This window comes from Neovison vison, chromosome 3 (assembly GCF_020171115.1).
Source record: "Neovison vison isolate M4711 chromosome 3, ASM_NN_V1, whole genome shotgun sequence".
Taxonomy (NCBI): domain Eukaryota; kingdom Metazoa; phylum Chordata; class Mammalia; order Carnivora; family Mustelidae; genus Neogale; species Neogale vison.
In genome coordinates this window covers 180,879,731-180,899,425 of record NC_058093.1, presented here as the reverse complement: position 1 = coordinate 180,899,425, position 19,695 = coordinate 180,879,731, and the positions used below count along the sequence as shown (strand labels likewise).

Below are 19,695 nucleotides of genomic sequence, written 5' to 3'. Positions count from 1 at the left end.
TAAGATATTTTCAACAATGCTTATTCAAATTTTGTTTGAAAAAGAAAAAGGAAGGCACCCCAATTTAAGGTTTTTAGGGCCAACATTGGTCAATCCTGTTTTTCTTTTCTCTTTGAAATTAGTCAAATTATACTGAATAACATATTTCAAATCATTTCCTGAGGCATGAATACATTAGGACTCAGAAACCTCGGTCTTAAAAAATGAAACAAGGGTGCCAGAGGCCAGGGCAGGGTAGACTTTGTGGATCCCGATGGCCACTCCCTTTGATTTTGGCAGTTTCTGGTGGAATCTGAGAGACCCTGGCTACTCGAAGCCTATAGACACATGCCTGGGACGCAAGGCCATTACCCCTGGCACCCACGCCCTCACAGGGCTGAGATTTGGGGAGTTCAGTGTTCCTCTGCCTCTGATGTCAGTCTCCCAAAAGCTGGTGTCGCAAACGCCATTACCGTGAGTAACAGGTCACTGGGGATTGCTCCCAGGCTGGACAAACAACTCCCAAGGCAAGGAATCTATAACAGCAGACAATGGACTCTGAAAAACCTCCCTTGCTCCAGGGACCAACGGCAGTGACCCACAGCCACAGTGGCCCAAAGCCATAATGACCCAAAGCCGTGGTGCCCCATAGCCCTGCTGTCTGATTTCTGCAGTTTGTGGCTGGGTGGGAGCTGGAGGCTGCTTTGGCTGTGCCTTACAGATATTCCTGCAATAGGCAAGAAGGTTATTCTCAGCAGTCATCCCCTTGCGAGACTAAAGTATTTAAAATGTAAGGTCTTGAAATTTCAGTATCAGACCAATAATACATTCCATTTCCCTCACAATAGCTGGCTTACACGGACCTCTGCTGAGAAGAAAATGTGTGCAGGGGCCATTCTGACCACCACGAAGCCTGGAAGGAACAGCAACAACAGGAAAGGTCAGGGAGGACCAGAGCGAATGGGGAAAAAAAAAAAAAAAGGCAATGAAAAGCATAAGTGAAAGCCATTCAAGGATGGGCTCTATTGTGTTCAGATGAGTTCTCTAGTTCATGGGAAGTGAGAGATATTTGAAATCATCATTTCAAATCTTGATAGAAGACTTGTATCTCTTCTTTTCACATTCTCATTTCTATATGGTGTGTTCTCTGTGTTAACTAGAGCCGCTGAGAGGTCAAGGTCCTTAAGCTCCCAGTGGCATATTAGTTTTTTGAAGGGAAGAAAGGTAGTACACATTCAAATCGCTATCCATTGTAAATAGAAAAACGTCTGACTTCTTTGGGGGACTGTCTATATTGCCTAGGTCCCGTATGAAGTATGTTATATATCTTATCTTATTCAGCTAAATAATTGCAATCCTATATAATGAGCACTATGGTTCTCCCACATTTTACTGAGAGGACAGGAGGCTGAGGAAGTCTGGCACATCATCGGAAGGCACACGGCTAGTGGATTGTAGAGCTGACCTTTGAGGTCTACCCCACCGTTTGACGCTGCCTCCATGCCAATGTCAAAAGCAACTCAGAAGGGTTCTAGCTGACAGGAGTGTGTGTGTGTGTGTGTGTGTGTGTGTGTACGCGCGCGCGTGCGCCCAGTCATCTTAACCTGGCAAGAAGATAACAGAAGAAAACCCATGTCAACTACCTGAGACTACCTCCTTAAACATGTTTTTCTTTTTCTTTCTTTCTTTCTTTCTTTCTTTCTTTCTTTCTTTCTTTCTTTCTTTCTTTCTTTCTTTCTCTCCTTTCTTTCTTTCTTTCTTTTTTTTAAATCAGGTTGACTCCTGCCTTGAAACCTCCCATGGGGCCAATCAAATCCAACTGCTTGAAAAGTATGGCCAGCCCCAGCCCTCTTTCTCCACCACCCAACCTCTCCTGCGTCCTGAGCTGCCCCGACTCTGGAGCACTTCCAGAGTAGAAGCCCTCCTCCAGCTGCTATCAGCCTCTTCCTAAGCAGATGTCCATTCCAGCCTGCAAGTCCTGCTATCTCAGCTTGGCCCAGTGAAGATGACCTTGTCAGGCAGGTGCTCCAAGACCGGAGCCATGGCTCCCTGTTTCTTTATTTACCATCAGCGGTGATGATGGTGTGTTTTTAATGAACCTATTCCTTGGTGGTCCATGAGTGTGGACCTACCCATTCAGGTCACAGTTTCTCTGTGCCCAGTGGTTCTATACCTAGCTTGCTTCCCTCATTCATACCCACTTGCTGGGCCCTGGTGGGGATCTGAGTGTGAATTCCGCATCTAAGGTGAGCATTCGGCTTGCTCTGTATCAGACGCTCCTCAAGGTGTGGAAGGGATGCCAAGGTGAGTGACAGAAACACGTCCCTACTTTCAAGAGGCTTGCACCTTATATAAGGAATATATCACACTCTCACTTAAAGGGCAGTAAGGTAAGTGTCCTAAGATACTTGAACTTCAAACTGAGCTATGTATGCCTCTGGAGACGCATGGAGATTCTCCATGGGGCACAGGATTAATTTTTAAAAGGATTCATTTCTAGATATTTAATTCTACGTGGATGTTACCAAACTGATCTCCCTGAGAAGGAGCCACCATGCACAGCGGTCTTTCTCGCACTTAACCAAACCTTCCCCCATCTCAAATACTACAGTGGGGCCCTGCTCAGGTATACAACCTACAAGTCTGAAACAAAGCAATTGATTGAAAACACATGGCTTTGTGCTTTCCTTATCTGAAACAAAGTTCTGTTATGAAAAATCTGATGTTAGAAATGGGGTACATCTATTTTAAATAATGGGAAAATTTTATTTCTTAAATAATGCCATTCAAACCTGTACTTGATCATATTAGAGACTGGGGTATTTTGGTTCATGTTAGGATGCTCTGAATCAGAATACTTAAAGCAGTGGAGGCTAGTAAGTTTTACTCTTTTTTGGGTGGGTAGAAGGGGAGAGGGAGAGAGAGAATCTTAAGCAGGCTCCACGCTGAGCTCCGAGCCCGACGTGGGGCCCGATCTTACAACCCTGAGACCATGACTGCAGCTGAAATCGAGAGTCAGACCCTTTACCGACTGACCCACCCAGGTATCCCTGCCTATTCTTTCAAATGAAAGTGGAACTTTTTGCTGGTCCACCAAATTTTTCTGGATGAAACCCATGGCTCAAAGTTTTACGTGTTTCCTTTCAGGTTAGATATGCTGTAATCCATCAATTAGTGAAAATATATTTATCACATATCATAAAATATTTATTCTAATTATATAAATCCTCATTTTATCTTGGCAAATATTTAATATTATCGATCTCCTTTTCATAAGTGGGCCCAGTGGGCTGGGAAGCGGAGTCTAGCTACCCAAAGGCTGAGTGCAGAGGGAGTCGCAGAGCCCTCCTGTGGGATTCGGATGGATGCGTGTCTGCAGTGGAGGGACCTGTTTTATTTATTGACCCCAAACTCCAAGAAACAGGAATTTGCTGAATATGAAGGTTAAAAAAGGGTAAATAAAGTGATGAGACTCTATATCAATTAATAGAGGGGAAATTTTTGAATATTTTACTCTAGACATATGTTCAAATATTCCAAGGATGGCTCCCTGGGCATGCAGGTGGCTGGCAGAGACCAGCAGTGGAAATGCCCAGGCAGCGCGGCAACGGCTGGGATCCCGAGGTACTGGCAGCGTGGCTCTAGATGGAGCAGCACACGGAAGATGGGGGTGCGAAGGTCAGAGCAGTGGTGGGCAGGGTGACAGCCCTCCGGGTAGCCTTGACCGGCTGGTATACTCAAGGTCACCCAGTGCAGAGACGAGGCTCACATTTGAATCAGACGGGGGAGACTGAGGCTACCCTTAGAGGGGGTTTTGGATGAAACTGAGCCGGACTCTTGCTGTCCCTAGTGCAAAGGAGCCCAGCGAGGCCCTGGGCTGGAAGGGGGACCTGGGAAGGGGGATGACAAAGAGAGTGAACAATTACATGAGGCACAGGGATGAGCCCCTTGGGCTAGGTGTGATTTCTGTCGACTGTCTCATCTGTTCACCACCTCAAGTGTGTAAATTTCCATTTTAAGATGAGAAACAGGTTTGGGAGAATAAATGCCCTTGAAACTGAAATGACAACCCAGGGCAATCCAGCTGCACTTTCTAGATTTCAGAATGACCTCCGCAGACTGGGTGAGGGTGAGGCTTGTTAGTGAACGTCAGTCCTCCAACTGAGACGGGACTGGCCCCAGATGTGGGAAGAGGGGCTATACTCGGTGTGTGGTACACTGAACGGTGGAAGTACAGACGGAAGGGGCGGGGACCCTACGGGCAAAGTAGCTGCAGGAGTCCTTGCCCTGGGCACTGGCCTGGCTTGGGCTTGGTCAAGTCCTTCAGCATCCAGTTCACTCCATTAGCACTGAAGACCACTGAAGGTGGAATTCAGATACGGAAAAAGATGAGCCTAGGATTTATGCATTTATTTTAAAGCTCTTGCTCATAAATAAAAGGGTCCTAAATTTTTGATCCATTATTGTTATTGTTACTGCTGGCAATAATCTAGAATAAGTATCATGAAGTCAGTCATTCAACATTCAGAGCGTTAGATGTCCCTTCAGTGGTTTCTGAGTAAGTTTTTATTACAAAACTTTATGTGATTTCTCAATATGATAGTTCCATAACACGTCTATAATTTTACATTTAGTAGCTTTTCATTTGTGCGGTAGTGAAATGTAAAAGGTAAAATATGCCACCACGTTTCACGGACTGAATCTGCCTCGTGTGTCACAAAAGCGATAATGGTGACACAGAAAACACTCGGCTTCTGCATTAATAAACCTTAACAACACTTATTTGATAGGTGCATTTGCTCTTCCCTGAGGCTACTTATGTTAAAGCATGGAATTTTTATGAATAATTTTTGGTATCAGCTGCAGAAAGTGGAAACCGAAGTTGAGATGGCTGGGTGCACGAGATGTGATTTGCTCATTTTCCTGAATTGCTAAGAATATCCTTCCCCTCACCCCCCAGAAATTACCATTTAAAAGAAACAATATAAATCAGCTAAGGAATTAGGAGCAAATGCTGAGGATTGTTCTATGATGGGGAAAACATGAGAATATTTAACTTAAATTCAGAAATATAACTAGTAGCATGTTAAAATAGGGTTTCTAAGGATAGATCTTACATGAAGCACCCTCCCTGTCCAGAATTACAGGGTTCGGAATGTTCACCAGTCTACTGGAATTTTCATTTAGTGACAATAGAAGAGAAAATAGGCGTTGGAGCTATAATAAAATAGACCTTTTAAGAAGTAGTGTCAAAAGTGATGACTTAAATAAGGACATTAAATAGTGTTTTCAGCTAATAATTTCAGTGGTTCGCACACAAAGATAAACCCTTTCTTACTCTGGAGTAGGCTTTCCCACTGTGAGTCTTTTCCCTTTGCCTGGCCCACTCATGGGAGCAGCTACTTGCCAATTACCCCGTCTGTTCTAAATTGGCTCACAGGTGTGCGTTCTTCTTATAACTGAAAACCAGGCATACACTTCCTGCCATTCCTATTAGTAACATTTCCCCTCAAACACATAATCCACATGTTGATGTTTACACTTGACTCATACCCTTCCCTAAAATTGTCCTTTCAGACCGAAATGAGAGAGTGTGCCAACGTCGACTGTGCAAATATTTGTGGCTTTCCCTAGATGATCAGTTACATGGAATGTTGGTTTCCAGGTACATTACTAGAACATATGCAATCCTGATTGGACACCAAAAGGTCATGTCAGATTTAATTAAGAGAAAATTGGTACAAACCAAACACTAATAGACAAGCTGCATGCAGATTCTCAAAAAGCCCAGGAAGCCTCTGTCTGTGGATTGAGTCATAACCCTTCAGACATTGTCTCTGTTTTGGTTAATAATGTGCCTTTTGTCTTATTCATTTATTCGATTAAAATAGTTATAAAATATTAAAAAAAAACCCTCTAAAGAATAATATACTAGATACTCTTGGCTATGTCTTAATAAAGACACATTTAATCAATACCCATTTTCTGCCTAAGAAATATAAGGCACTTGGTATTTTAAAATTCTAGTTTCTCCCTTCCCATTTTTCACATTCATATTGTTTAGTACTTTAGTTCCAATGTGAGTTCATTCTACCTCGATTAGTCATTATTGTAATTCCTTTCTTTTCTGTTGTAAATTTTTATATACCCTCACCGTTTTTACTGTGGTTTTCCTTAGTTCATCTTTGTTAGGATAAACTTCCTGCCTTTCCACACACCATTCTTAAATATGTCTCCAGTCACAGCAAAAATAGATGAAGAAGCACATTTTTAAAAAAAGTAAACTGGGAAAAAAATAAAAAATAAAAAAGTAAACTGGAAACAAAATGAGTCAAGTATTCTGAATATATTCTTCCTTTCCCCTACCAGGAATTTAAAGACCTTTAAACATGGAAATAAATGAAAATAGTGGCTTTGAGAACAAAGTTTGTCCTAATATTTTTAGATGTTTTCTTTTTCCTTAAACAAAAGCTACATGTGTTAAAATTAACTAAAATAAAGCACTTAAAAATAAAAATCTGTAAGATCACCCTTAGGAGTCTTTAAATAAATGATTTCTGACACACAAACACATACATACCGTTAACCATTTAGATACATTAATGTAGTGATAAAATCCCAAATAAAGATGAAAAAATAAAGTCATTCAAAAAATAACTATGATGGCTTCCATACCACATATGACGTATGATGGCCTAAATTACAATTGTGGGTTTTGTTAAAAAGAAGAACACCAACATATTTTTATCTATGAAAATGTTGGCACCAAACTCAAAACTAAAAAGTTTTTGGAAGTGATATAAATGTTCTGTTAAGAAAATTTAGAAAAAAATCTTTCTATGTGTCATACGAAGTAGAATAAGGTCATCTGATTGTGTTGCCAGGAAATTTGTTTTGGAAACTTGTTAATAAACTATTGGTGAAAAACTTTAATATCCTGTTGTTTTCCCCTGTGTGAGCGTGAGGCTTTGGGCGTGGGTCAGGGTAGGTGTCACCTTCACTCAAAACCATAGGCGCGATTACTCACCAGTGAAGTGTCTACATTTTCTTGCCTGCATGTAAATATCTCACTGGGTATCTCCATATTTTTTAAAGAACACAACCATGATACTGTTATATGATTTTAAAAAGTACTATTGTTCTTTTTACTCTAAACTCTTTATGCACAGATGAACTATTGACCCTGAGGTCCTCTTCCTCAACTGACACACAACGCTTGGGAGACATGTGCATTTCCTGGGACTCTGCTGTGTGAGATGGATCTCAGAAGTGGTCTGCAGGAATTCCTTTTGGTTCAGCTCCACACTGTCTACAATCTCTTTGGTGAAGATTGAAACTGACCACTTGTAGGCATCTGATCAACCTCTAGCCAAGCAGAAGACGGGGCCTGCCTAACTAGCACCTCCCTACCCAACACAGACAGGTTGAAGAAGGAGCCCAAGAGTACACATCTTTCCTTTTATTCCCCCCACTGCTCGTCTGTCATTATTATTCTCTTTTCCACAAGATCATTTCTCAGCCCCATTTGTTATTTCTCAGCCTTCCAAAGCTCCTCTCTAAACTATCCTTGTGTATTCTTATCTCAGAAATTGGTTTGGATAAACCCTGTTGCAAAAAAAACGTGTCTGGCCTTTGGAATTAGCGGTTTTCCCTTCCATGTGATCTGTGACTCTATGTGTGCTTCAGGGAAGCCTTCAGAACACCAAGACTGGTGTGCTTTGCTGCTATCAGAGAGGCTCAATTTCTACAAGACTTCAAAAGCAGAGGGAAAATACGTTTCTCCAAGCTTATGATATAGTTTATTGTCTTTCCAACTCATGTCTGTCCTTCATTTTTTCTCTTTTTATAATTTTTTTAAAAGATTTTATTTATTTATCTGACAGAGAGAGTACAAGTAGGCAGAGAGAGAGGGGGAAGCAGGCTCCCTGCTGAGCAGAGAGCCCAATGCGGGGCTCAATCCCAGGACCCTGAGATCATGACCTGAGTTGAAGGCAGAGGCTTAACCTACTGAGCCACCCAGGCACCCCTGTCCTTTGTTTCAAAATGATGATAATCTTTGCACTTTGAGGAGGATGCAGGACACTGGTGAAAAAGTAAGTGGTTCCCTTTGATATATCCCTCTGGAAGGAAGCATGAACCGGTGAAGAATTATTAATTTTTATGAAAACTGTATGGGTATACACTATACCAGCATTAAAGTCCGAACTGCCTATGTGTCACTGAAAATGTGTCTTTTGGAATCCACATGATGATAATGATAAGAATTGCAGCTAATATTTATTGAGCAGTTGCTAGCAGATCTGGTATCTGAGCACTAACAGTCTAACTCTGGAATCCGCTCTCGTTAGCCTCTCTTCTCTATTGCCGCTTGGAGGGGAAGAAAGTCTCATCTTAGTTACTGACTAAAAATAATGTTTGTATGTGGGAGGAATTTGTGGACCTCAGTTTCAAAGATTTGATCATGGCCCTGTGAATAAAACCAACGGGGTGATCTTTAGCATGACTTGTACTTAGAACTGAAATGTTTCAAAGCATTTCTCGAAACCCCATCTACCTAAATGAACCATTATTTGGATTTTGCTCTTTGTGGCCTATATTCCGCTCTCCTCTAGAATCAGGCCTTCCTGGCAGTTACGTAAACATTTTCAGTGTGCAGTGGTACCACTGTGAATGGGAAGGCAAAGGCTGCTATTTTTCATGATGTGGAGAGTGGAAGGATAAAGGCAGACAAATCAGATTTGAGGGACAGGGGTAAAGATCAGGCCTCCAAAGAGAAACCCTTATACAGGAAAGAATGAAAGGGTTGATAGGCAGCGTGTGGCAATAATTTGCTCCCCTCCGCAGAGACCTTTGGTCCTTGATCCCTGGGAGGGGTTGTATGGCAATATTGCTTGAAGAGCTGGGAAGAGGCGCACGAAAAAGTGTTTGGAGCCTCAGAAGGGAGCCACATGACAGATGTTCACACCACAAGAGCCTCTTGCTGGCTGAGTCACCGAGCATTCATCAGGCCTGTCTCTAAAGAGAACCCTCATAAACTCATCTTGAATACTTGTTCATGCTGTAAAGAGGGGACCAGAAGAGAAGGCAATCAAGGAGAAAAAAAGAAGAATGGTGGCTTTCAGAATGGAGGGGTTTGGTGACCCAAAGGACCTGGCTGCCTTCTGTCAGGGAGAAATAAAGCAAAGGGAAAAACCTACATTCACATGCTTCAGGGGCCACTGCCGGAGAAATAAAAGCTTTCATTAGTCTCTGTATTCTTTAATTAAGCCTTTCTCGGTATACAAGTGGGGTCTGCTTTTATTTAAGAAAAAAGAGAATAAATCTAATAAATGAATAAAATACAAATAAGTTGATTCCCTAGGTATCACGCAGTGTAGGCAATCTCGAATTTTCAATGGCAGCATGGGGCACTGCGAGAGAAAATTTCCAGAAGCATCCTCTTGAGTGAGAAGGCAAGGCACAAAAGTAACTTGCAATGGCCAGAAAGGTCCCAAACTGTCTGCTGCGAACTTGTTCAAAACTGTGTCGGTGTGTGATCAAGGAATCTGATCACCAGAGTCCGGAAAATAGCAGCAGTTCTGCACTGGGTCTCATTTTTCCACCTACTGTGGAGTACGGGCGAGGGAGAGAAATAGCCTACGGCAGTTCCCAGACCTGGTCTTATGGCAAAACCACAACTTAGTGCTGGCTGCTTACACATACACCAGCACTATGTAGTTCCCAAGGTCAGCACTGTATTTCCAACCCCGTCTGAGCCAGACACTTGGTACGTTCACAGAAATATTTGTTCCATTTTGGGTGAATTGGGCCTGAGAGCAGTGTCTTTGCTTTGAAAGGGCCCATGATGCTGCAGGCCCCAGAAGCCAGCACCGGGGCCTGAGGCCCTGGATCCTCAGCTACAGCTCTATCCTTCCAAAGGGCTGAACCTGGAAGAAAGACATGACCTTGATTGGACAGAAGGCCTCTCGGGAGACTGGAAACGCATTCAGTTTCTCCAAAGTTGAACACTGCCTGCCATCTTTGAAAATATTCATGAATGATAATCGGTACAGTTTGCAAACACTTTTGTATCTACACCTCACTTGAACTTATAGGGATGAAAGTCACTTGAAGCAATTTGTGCTTTAAGATCCAACTGTCTCAGTGGCAAAACAGGGGAGCTGGACTTCAAGACTTTAAGAGTTTCTACCAGCTTGAAAAGATTCTAGAATGTTCAACTTCAAATGAAGAACACTGGTCAATTATTCTTATACATTCAAAAAGCATGCATGACAGCAGCATTGTCTGTCTTCCAATTATTCTGTGTTGGTTTAAGTTCTGTTACTCAAGGGACATGTTTCCATCGTGGCATCTATAACAATATGGGTGGATGCCACCTACTGCGGTCTATTTTTGGTTTTATCTTTTAATTTGCAACCTGTCTTTAAACGTTCTCACTACTAATGAGCAGGTTTATTAAGAGCATAGGGTGAGAAATGTTTGTGATCTGACCTTTTGGCTAATTGGCCAGTCTCTGTTGAAATTAATCTGGTGAAGAGAAATTATGGTTTCAAAGGCAGTTTATGGGAAAGCTGTTAGTTGCAATTGTTTATTCTTCTTGGGAAAACTGTGCAGGAATAGTAACATGTAGTGGGTCCACCATGGAGAGTTTGGCCCGGGCATACGGAAGGCAGACCTCACAAAAGGTCACTGTTTGCTGGGTATCAAAGCCTCCTTATTTAAGTTTGAAAACTAGAGACTACTCTACTCCACTTTACTAGACAATACTTTTAAATTAACCTCAAAGATAACACTTCCAGTTGACAACCCATTGGAAATATGGCGGCCACTTAGCTGGGAGGAACAATGGCAGCCAGTGAACTTGTACACACTGGTAGTTAGAGGAATACAAACAAAAGTTGTTTACTGAAGACTTAGCTCTTGATTAAAACTTTTCTCTTTCAATTCTACTGAGAAATAATTTCAAGGTTTCATCTCCATCTGGAGGCCAGAATGCAGGAGACAGAAGCTTCTTCATGAATGTGTAGAACTTGCATCGACACTGACAAGTCTCTGCTCCAAGTGTGACTGGCTGAGGAGGGTTAAGTGTACCTATTCTAAGCACCATTACTCACTGCTTCAGGGGCTAGCGGGGAGAATTTGGAGCTAGGAAAATATAAACCACATTTATCTTTCTGAACAATCTTTAAGAAAAATAGTGCTAACACATGGAGTATGTGGAAGACGTGGAGAAGAAGACCAGACCAACAGCAAACAGAAGGAAGCCACGATAGAAAAGCTTCAATCGCAGTGCTGTCGTGGATGACTGGGAGGTGTTTCTGCTAGAAATCATCACTCCCCACATTTTTGTTATTTTCATGTTCAAAGTTTGTGCCTGGCTCAAGGTTGCTGGAGGACATTTATTTCCAGGCTTCTCTTTTTTTTCTTTTTCAAATTATCAATAAATAATAATGATGGACAAATAAAACTGATTCTATCCAGTGTATATGGGAGGGGGATAGGCACAGGTCAGGACAGAGATTATCTCCAAAAACAGTGCCTGGATTGTTGGAAGAGAAAGTGTTCATAAGAATAGGAGCTGATCACCTGGAACTAAGAACAGAGGCAGTCATAGACGTTGGAGATCAAGATCCCCAAATCCAGCCAGGTGAGTAGATGCTGTCAACAGGAGATAGCCTTTTTGCCTGGTTGGAATGTCCTACTGCCTAACTGGGGTCTGGCACACAGTGACTCCCAATTCACTCATTTATTCATTCCTTCCCTCACGCACTCATTTTTGTATTCTCACCAGGCAACTGCTTCTCTGCCAGCTCTCCCCCAGGCAGTGGGTATGTACCTGTTGAATTAATATATGATCTCTGTGGCCCTTCCTCTAATACCAGGACAGGAAGCAACATTCTGCCTGCATCTTCCTCTTTGTTCCTCCTTTTTTTCTTTTTTTTGGCATCTTCCTCTTTCACTGGCCTGCAATGCAGAATGTCCTTGCTAGGTGAAGGGCGGTTCTGCCTGACGGACAGTGATATTTCTAATGGTAAACAGCTGGTAACTGGTTTTCTCTATCAGTCCCAGTGTGACTGGCATCCGGAAACATGACACTGAGCATCAGAGTTTCTGCGAACAAAAGATGTGCTAGCTTCAGATTGTTAAGACCCACGCATTTTACTCTTCTTGAGGATAGGTGGCTTGATACCCTTTCATCGTTTATTTTTTTGGGGGGGACTGTGCTAATTTGACAGGTCTGGCTATGCCCCTGGAAATCTGACCTCAGCCTTCATTTTGCTGCCATATAGAGTCTCTTCCTGTCACAGTCAGTGTTCGCCCCCTGGACTAGCAACTCTCCAAACAGGGTGCCCAGAGGCCCGCTGGGGACAAGGGAAACTCTGGAATCTTAGTGTCACATTTCAGGACATCCAAGGCAATTTTAATTAAGAGGTATTTCCAGAAATGACTGTATCATAGAATTTTTTTTTTTTGATAAAGATCATTAACTTGGAAGGAAGGGATTAGATTTTGGGGAGAGAGTTTCAGTGCAGGAGAAAGACTGTAAGCCCTGAGCCTCTTATCCAGGGTGAGAATCACACGATGATCACGCAGCACTCGGCAGGGAAAGGAGTAAAAGTGTCTGGAAATTTTGTGGGTGCACTGCTGGCCCTCAACTACACGTCAGTTCTGTTTTCAACCCTACTGCTCCCCAAGAGCTTCTTCTTTCCTCTATTTATGTAACAGGACGAGTAATAGTCAAATTCATCGGAGGACAGAAAATTAGTTATACCAGAAAGTCTAGCACTTAATAGGCACTTCATATTTATTGAATCAATGGACAAATAAAAATTCTGACTTTCAAAAAGAGGTGTATTTTATCAAGCAAAACTATGAATATAGAAAGAAAATATATTTATCACTTTTTATTACATGAGAAGGAACATACTTGAAAGTCAACAGTTTTGACACTATATTTAATATTAGAACATATATTTCAGTTGTATGCAGCTTAGATTACTGAGTGAAATAAAAGCTACACCTGCCTCGCTGTCACTGTTGTTGTCTGAATTACTAGTTAGTACTCCAGATTTTTTTTTTTTTTTTTTGGTGGTTATTCTGTTACCTCTATTTCCAGTTTTCTCTGAAGGATAATTCCATACAAACTAATCCTTTTTCTTTTTCCCTTTTTTTGAGAGAGAGAGAGAGAAAGAGAGCTCAGGAGGTGGGGTAGGGTCCGAAGGAGAGAGAGAGAATCCCAAACAGGCTCCACACCCAGAGCAGAGCCCAATGAGGTCCTGATCTCATGACCCTGAGATAATGACCTGAGCCGAAATCAAGAGTTGGACCCTTAACCAAACACACCATCTAGGTACCCCCTAACTAATCTTCTTAAAGCACTGTTTTCACCACCACGTGGCTCAGAAACATCCTTCCTCTCCTGTCTCTGCCCTTCTTCCTTTAGTTAAACAACGCTCTCCATTCACAGCCTTTAAACCAATGTCCTCACTTAACCTGCCAGTTTTTCCTACCCCTCTAACTCAGGGCTTTTTTTTTTTTTTTTTTAAATCTGGGATGTAGAGATTTTTCAGGCTAGATTTTATTGTCTGTGAATGTCTGAATGTCTATATAAAATCGTGTGTATGTATGAATTTTTCCTGAGAGAAGATCCATTTCGACCAGTGGCTAAGAGACTCAAGATACCCTGAAGGGAGATGAAGATCCTTCCTATCTTTAGTCAGTTCTCCCCTCATGCCCTCTTCCAGGGCTCTGTGCTCCTGCCTGACCTGTGGAGTCCTCCTGTTCATCCCGTCCTATGTCCTCTGACACAGGAACCCTCCCTCAAGGTTGGCTGAAGACCTGCCTTTCCCACTCACCCCACGGATGCTCTTTACCCCTCCTCTGGCTCCCAGAAATGGCAGTCAAGTGCTGGGGCCCCACCACAAGACTGTGACCTCCGGATTTCATGATTGCCCCCCCCCCAAGGGAGTGACAGGCAAATTCCTCCGGCGGGATCCACCGATATTCCTGTGCCCCTCTAGCCCACACATGAGCGGGATCATGAGGAAGAGGGGCTGGGTGCTGGAAAGGCCGTGTCCCTCACAGACTGACTGTGTTTCCTTCCTCAACTAGCTGATGGCATCTTTCCTGAGGTTTCTAAAGCAGGACTCTTGAAGTCAGTCTTAAAAATAAATCCAAACAATCATAAAAAGAACACTTCTCCAGCCCCCTCATTTGCATACCACATGGCTGGCAGGTGTTCTCCAGAATCATTTTGGAGGAGCGATTCTAAATGTGTGCAGTTTCCTCCAGCTCGTGGCCCATACTGAGGTCTCCATGGGGTATCTTTTGATGGTGAAATATGATCGGTTCTGGGCAATCCTACCCACCTGCATACTCATCTGCCCCTCACCGTGAGCCCTGCTTTTGAAATCCCCACTCTGAGTACAGACATGCATTAACAGACGTGACTTCCCCTCCTCTGATTCCTGGTGTGCCAAATCATAAATCCTGAAAGTTACAATTGTATTAACGGCTGGTCAGACAGGTGTGATGAGATGCATACTGGGTCACTGACATATTAGCTGCAGACAGAAAACAGTTAAATGGGGCGGAGGGGCAGGCAGGAAGAACATACTAAAAAAGCTACAGATCTGGCTTGATTGTGGTCCCTTCAATTTGGAGAAACATGACCGTTACCATCAAAGGTCAAAGTCAGTTACTGGTACAAATGCCAATAAAGTTGAGGTTGGGGAGGAAGAGATTGAAGAGATAAATTGAGGACATTTCTTCTAGATTGAAGGGAGTTGGTGAAAATCTACATATTTTAAACTCTTGGGAATAGATCTGATTATCAGTAAACTGGACTGTTCATGTAGTTTTGTGGGTTCCTGCTATGAATAGGTTTTAAAGAATTATATCAGTGCACACTAGAAAAGATAAAGAGCAAGGAGAGATTTTAAAATTGCATCTGCTTTATCGCCCATTTTCTTGGATTCTTAGAATCAGAGTTTGTGGTTTTTGTTTTTTTACGAAGGAGCTCCATGGTCATGTTCTACGTCTCCGTGCCAATCTCTGCAGAGGATCAGAAATCCTCTGGCAGTCCGAGGCTAACAGTTTTGTTGCATTTGTGTAATAAACTAGAAGAAAGATCCTAACGTTTTAACCCAGACCTTGTGGTCTGAATACATTACTCTTAACATGATGTGTACTGTCTTGATTGAATGTTAGACTTAAAATATGTGCTCATTTCTGGGGCGTCAGGTGGCTTCGTTGTTTGAGCATCTGACTCTTGATTTTGGCTCAGGTCATGATCTCAGGTCGTAGGATCAAGCCCCACATCGGGCTCCACACTCAGCAGGGAGTCTGTTTCTCCCCCTTTCCCTCTGTCCTCTGCCCCTCTCCCTGCTTGCACTCTCTTTTCTTAAAAAAAAAAAAAGTCTTAAAAATTTTTTGTGCTCATTTCTGTCCCTCTCCCTGCACCACCATCAGTAATATAAGGACTGCTGGTTTTCCAAGTGCAAGCTGTGGACCACCCCTGTGCCGGGAAAGGTGCCACGTTCTGGCAAACGGGGTGTTATGTAACATCCTTCTCCATTAAGGGCACATGGGTGGTCTACCCCAAAGTGATTACATTTGCCATTTCTTAGCTGCCAACAAATGTATTTGCTCATTAACACTTGATATGTTGAATGCTTCTAAAGAGGGCTACTGAGCAATTAAGTATGACTCAGACAAATTCTGAAGGCACCAGAAAGTGATTTCTCTAATGGCAGTTTTCTTCAAAGCGTGATATTCCCAGGGGGAAGAGCGGCAGAGGGGATGAACAAAGGAATGCCAGGTGAGGGGCTGCACAGAGGACTCTGGGGGTTCTAATATCCACGGTGCTGGTTGTTTAGTCACAGTAATCTAGAGGGCCTCAACTCTGAAAATTCAAATAAGATTTAACTTCAGGTTCATGCTATTGGTGAAACATGGGCTAATAAGCAAGAAAGCAATATTTTGTGTATTTTATGATCAAATTTTCACACACATGTATAAAAACGGCTAATTCCAGATTATCATCAAATTTATTAAATGAGATCTGTTATGACCCTTACTTTAGAATATTCTGGAATCCATTAGCAGGATTTTAAGGAACTAACAAAGGATTCCTTTGAAAACATTGATGGATTCAGCTGGGAAGCAACAGGGTATAGGAGAAGGCAACCCAAGGTTGGATTCAGAGGCCCTGGATACACGTCCTCATTCTGTCCCATCAGGTAAGAGTTTGCGCCAGGCACTTGCTCCCTGAAGGCCTTAGCAACTCCTATAAGGGTCTGCTTCCTGTCAGCTGGGCACGCTCCGTGTGACCTTTCTTTTGACCAGCCAAGTGATCCTGGAAGGAGCCACTACTGCCTTCATTTTGGGGGAGGAAACATACTGGAGGTCAATGAGGTCGTCAAAACCCAGGTGTAGAATCACAAGCGGTGACATGAGACTGTGGACTCTATGCATGGTGCCACCCGGGTTCTGTGTGAGGCTGTCAGGATTAGGAGGACAAGGCCCCTCGGTGGCTCCATTTCAGCCACACTAGGAGGTTTCTACCCCAGAGCTCTGTTGTCTGAAACTACCAGTAGGGAAGAGCCAAATAAAGTCATTTAAATCAATGCTAAAATCTAAAATTCAGTTTTTCATTCATAGTAGATACTTTCAGAGTATCTCCTGGTGGCTACTGTATTGACTGGAGCAGAAAAGGAAGATTTCCACCATTACAGAAAGTTCTGCTGGTTAGTGCTTCTCTAAGTGTTGATGTTCTGCTTGCTGGTTACAATCTATGACTCATTAACTGAACCTGACCTTCGTCCTTTAGCTACTTCTCTCCTCTTGTGGCCCAACAAACACCTCCAACCCTCCCGCCTTTAAGCCTAGACTTTCCAGCCATGATTTTCTTGGCATTCTTTATTCTCTTGCTCCTTGATTTTCTTTTAGGCAACCCCTGCCAATCCCTAACCATTGGCAAGTCATATCCTTTCAATTTCTCTGCTCGTGTTTCTGGGATATAACACAATTACTAGAAACAATGATAAAACAATAAAATGAAGAGAATGCATGCTCTCAACCCTAACTGGATTGTCCCTGCTTCTCAGCATTTCTTTGGCTCATCTAACAGACACACTAACACATCCCTTACGATGCCTCTTTCCCACCACCCCAGACTTCCATGATCCTCATTCTCCATAGATGACACACCTCACAGTCAGTGTCCCAGGAGGACGATACAAAAGCTGTTACCATGAGCTTCTCCAGCACGTTCCTCCAGGCTTCTTGTTCCTTTACCCCAAATGATCTGACAACTGCTTTCCACCGAGCAGCACTAATTGCTGGATTTCGATCTTTGCTCATGTCTCTGCTATTCAGAAGTTGTCTTCCCCCGCCGACCTCTGCCACGAAGCAGTTTTTGGATCATCCTATCTGAAAGCAACTTCTATCTTCTCCAAGTTTCTCTAACATTTTCTCTGAACTTCTCACACAGCTTTCTAACTGGTGCTGCTTGTAATAATGTACAGGTCACCCGTACCTTCCTCACCAAATCACAACCAATGTGCAAGGGGGTGCCTGGTGGCTTCAGCCTGCCCCCCTGGAGGCAACCAGCATGGGTCTTGGTATAGATAATGCTCAGCACATATTTATTTAGTGAATTTCTATATACCTACTTATGAAGATGTCAGATTAATTCCCAAGGTAGACAGATTTAATTCAATAATCAGTTGATGAATACACTTCTTCTAATAATCACATGAAGTTCTAGCTAAATGACTGGATTACCACATCTTCTGATGGGTGGTGTATTGATGATAAGAACTGTAATAAATGGGGCCACAGCAGTGTAGGATATCATTCTTCTGGGGAGGAGGTGTGGCACAGGGTCAAAATGATACAGAGTGGGCAAACAACCAAAGAAAGGTATCAAAGCTGTAAGAGACTTACCTTGGGTAGCAATATAATGATTGGGTCGATGATAACCCTAAAAATAAATGAGAAAGAATATTTGACCAACTTAAAATCAATACGCAATGTAGAAGTCACACAGTTAAGTCTGCCACAATGAATGCACAGACAAAGACCAACAATGGTGTCGGCTGGAAGTTCAATGACCAGACGCAGTACCACGGAGTTCCACATAAAAAGCAAAGGTGCATCACACATCACAGTTCTGTTGCTTACACCGGGGGTGGGAGTAACTTAATCATACACTGGCTATGAGATGATGGGTGAGCAATAAACACTAACAACTTATGGATTCTCTGAAATAACATGACCACGACTCTTATTAGATTGCAAACAGGCTGGGAATGTGCAATAGGATTTCATTTGTGTTCGGGATGTTATTGGCAAGATGCCAAGGGTTTTAACGCATTTTCTGTCCTGCCGGTATAGGCAGCTATATCAATAGTGATACTGAACATCATTCTTAAACACTGCTAATGGTATGCCATGCTGCTGTAACAAGAGCCAGAAATTTGACGAGGCAGAAATTCTGCAAGGCCCCTTCCTTTTATCGTGACCCTGTGAGAAGGGGAAAAGATGAAAATTGGGACCAAAGAAAGAAGGGAACAAAGAACACTGGAGGATCAATATCTGGGAAAGAGAAAACCAATTTAGAGAAAATGACACACAGGTAACGGAATATCACCATGGATCTTAATACTTTCCATTTCTGTCCCCCGAGATTACTCAATATGCTGTGCCCAAAGCCAGATGGGAGACAGGAGAAACTTGGAGAGGAAATACAGATTTCTCAGACAATTTAAATGCATGTCTGTTGGATGCTTTTGCTCTTAAAGAAAAGTCATCGATAATGAACAGTAAAGGCAAACACACTCTTTATACAACTGACCTGCTGTAGGTCTCAAAGAATTCTGACAGATATTAAATAGGATTATTAAATGATCACTCATTTCTTGCCAGATGGTAGATGCCACAAAGCAAGACCCTGTCTGATGTACGGTTCCATGAATCAGTCCTAGCAAGGTTAGGAGATAGGAGGAACTCGTTTACAAAACAGAAGTAATCCACACAGTACACGAATGACTTGCGCTGCTAAATGCAATGGTCATTTCTCTGTTCTCATCTCTGTGACCTGCCACCATCTATGTGACATGATTAATCCCCTTGAAGTACTTTCTTCTTTGCCTTCTGGGATATGATGCTCTCCCGTTTTTCTTCCTCCCTCCCTCCCTGGCTTGTCTCCCTCATTCACTTGCCCATTCCTCCTCTTTGCCTTGACGTTGATGTTGGAGGGCCCAGTTCTTGGACTCTTTCCTCATCTACATGGACTCCCTTGGTGATCTCATCTGGTCCCATGGCCTTCAGTGCCATCTGTATGCTGATGAATTCTGCATCCTCACTTCCAGCCTAGCCTTCCCTGCCCCCCTACCCCCCAAATTCCGATGTGGGATAATCTCCTACTTAGCTCTTTCACCTATATGTATAACATATATTTAAGGATTAACACACCTAAAAGTGAATTCCTTATTTCCCCCCTACCTCCCACCTGAATCTGCTCTGTCCACAGTCTTCTTCCCAGATAATAGCAATGCCATCTCAAAGGCACCCTGGCCCCTCTCTTGCTCCTACACCCCCAAATAAACTGTCAGCAAATCCAGGGCTCTGGGTTGAATGTGGATCCAGGATCCTACCATTTCTCATCTTCCAGTGCCACCATAATTCCAGGCTTTCCCTCCTCCCCCCCCC

The 19,695-nt window shown here is 42.9% G+C and overlaps 1 protein-coding gene across 10 annotated transcripts in view; it reads right to left on the bottom strand.

The window, feature by feature from the left end:
• Nucleotides 1-19,695, bottom strand: part of PTPRM (protein tyrosine phosphatase receptor type M) — a 780,862-nt gene that overhangs the window by 58,400 nt on the left and 702,767 nt on the right. For all 10 annotated transcript variants that reach the window (XM_044243376.1, XM_044243377.1, XM_044243378.1 and 7 more), the window contains one exon: nt 17,929-17,965. In XM_044243376.1, coding sequence (XP_044099311.1) covers nt 17,929-17,965 — 37 coding nt within the window. The remainder of the gene's footprint in view (nt 1-17,928; nt 17,966-19,695) is intronic.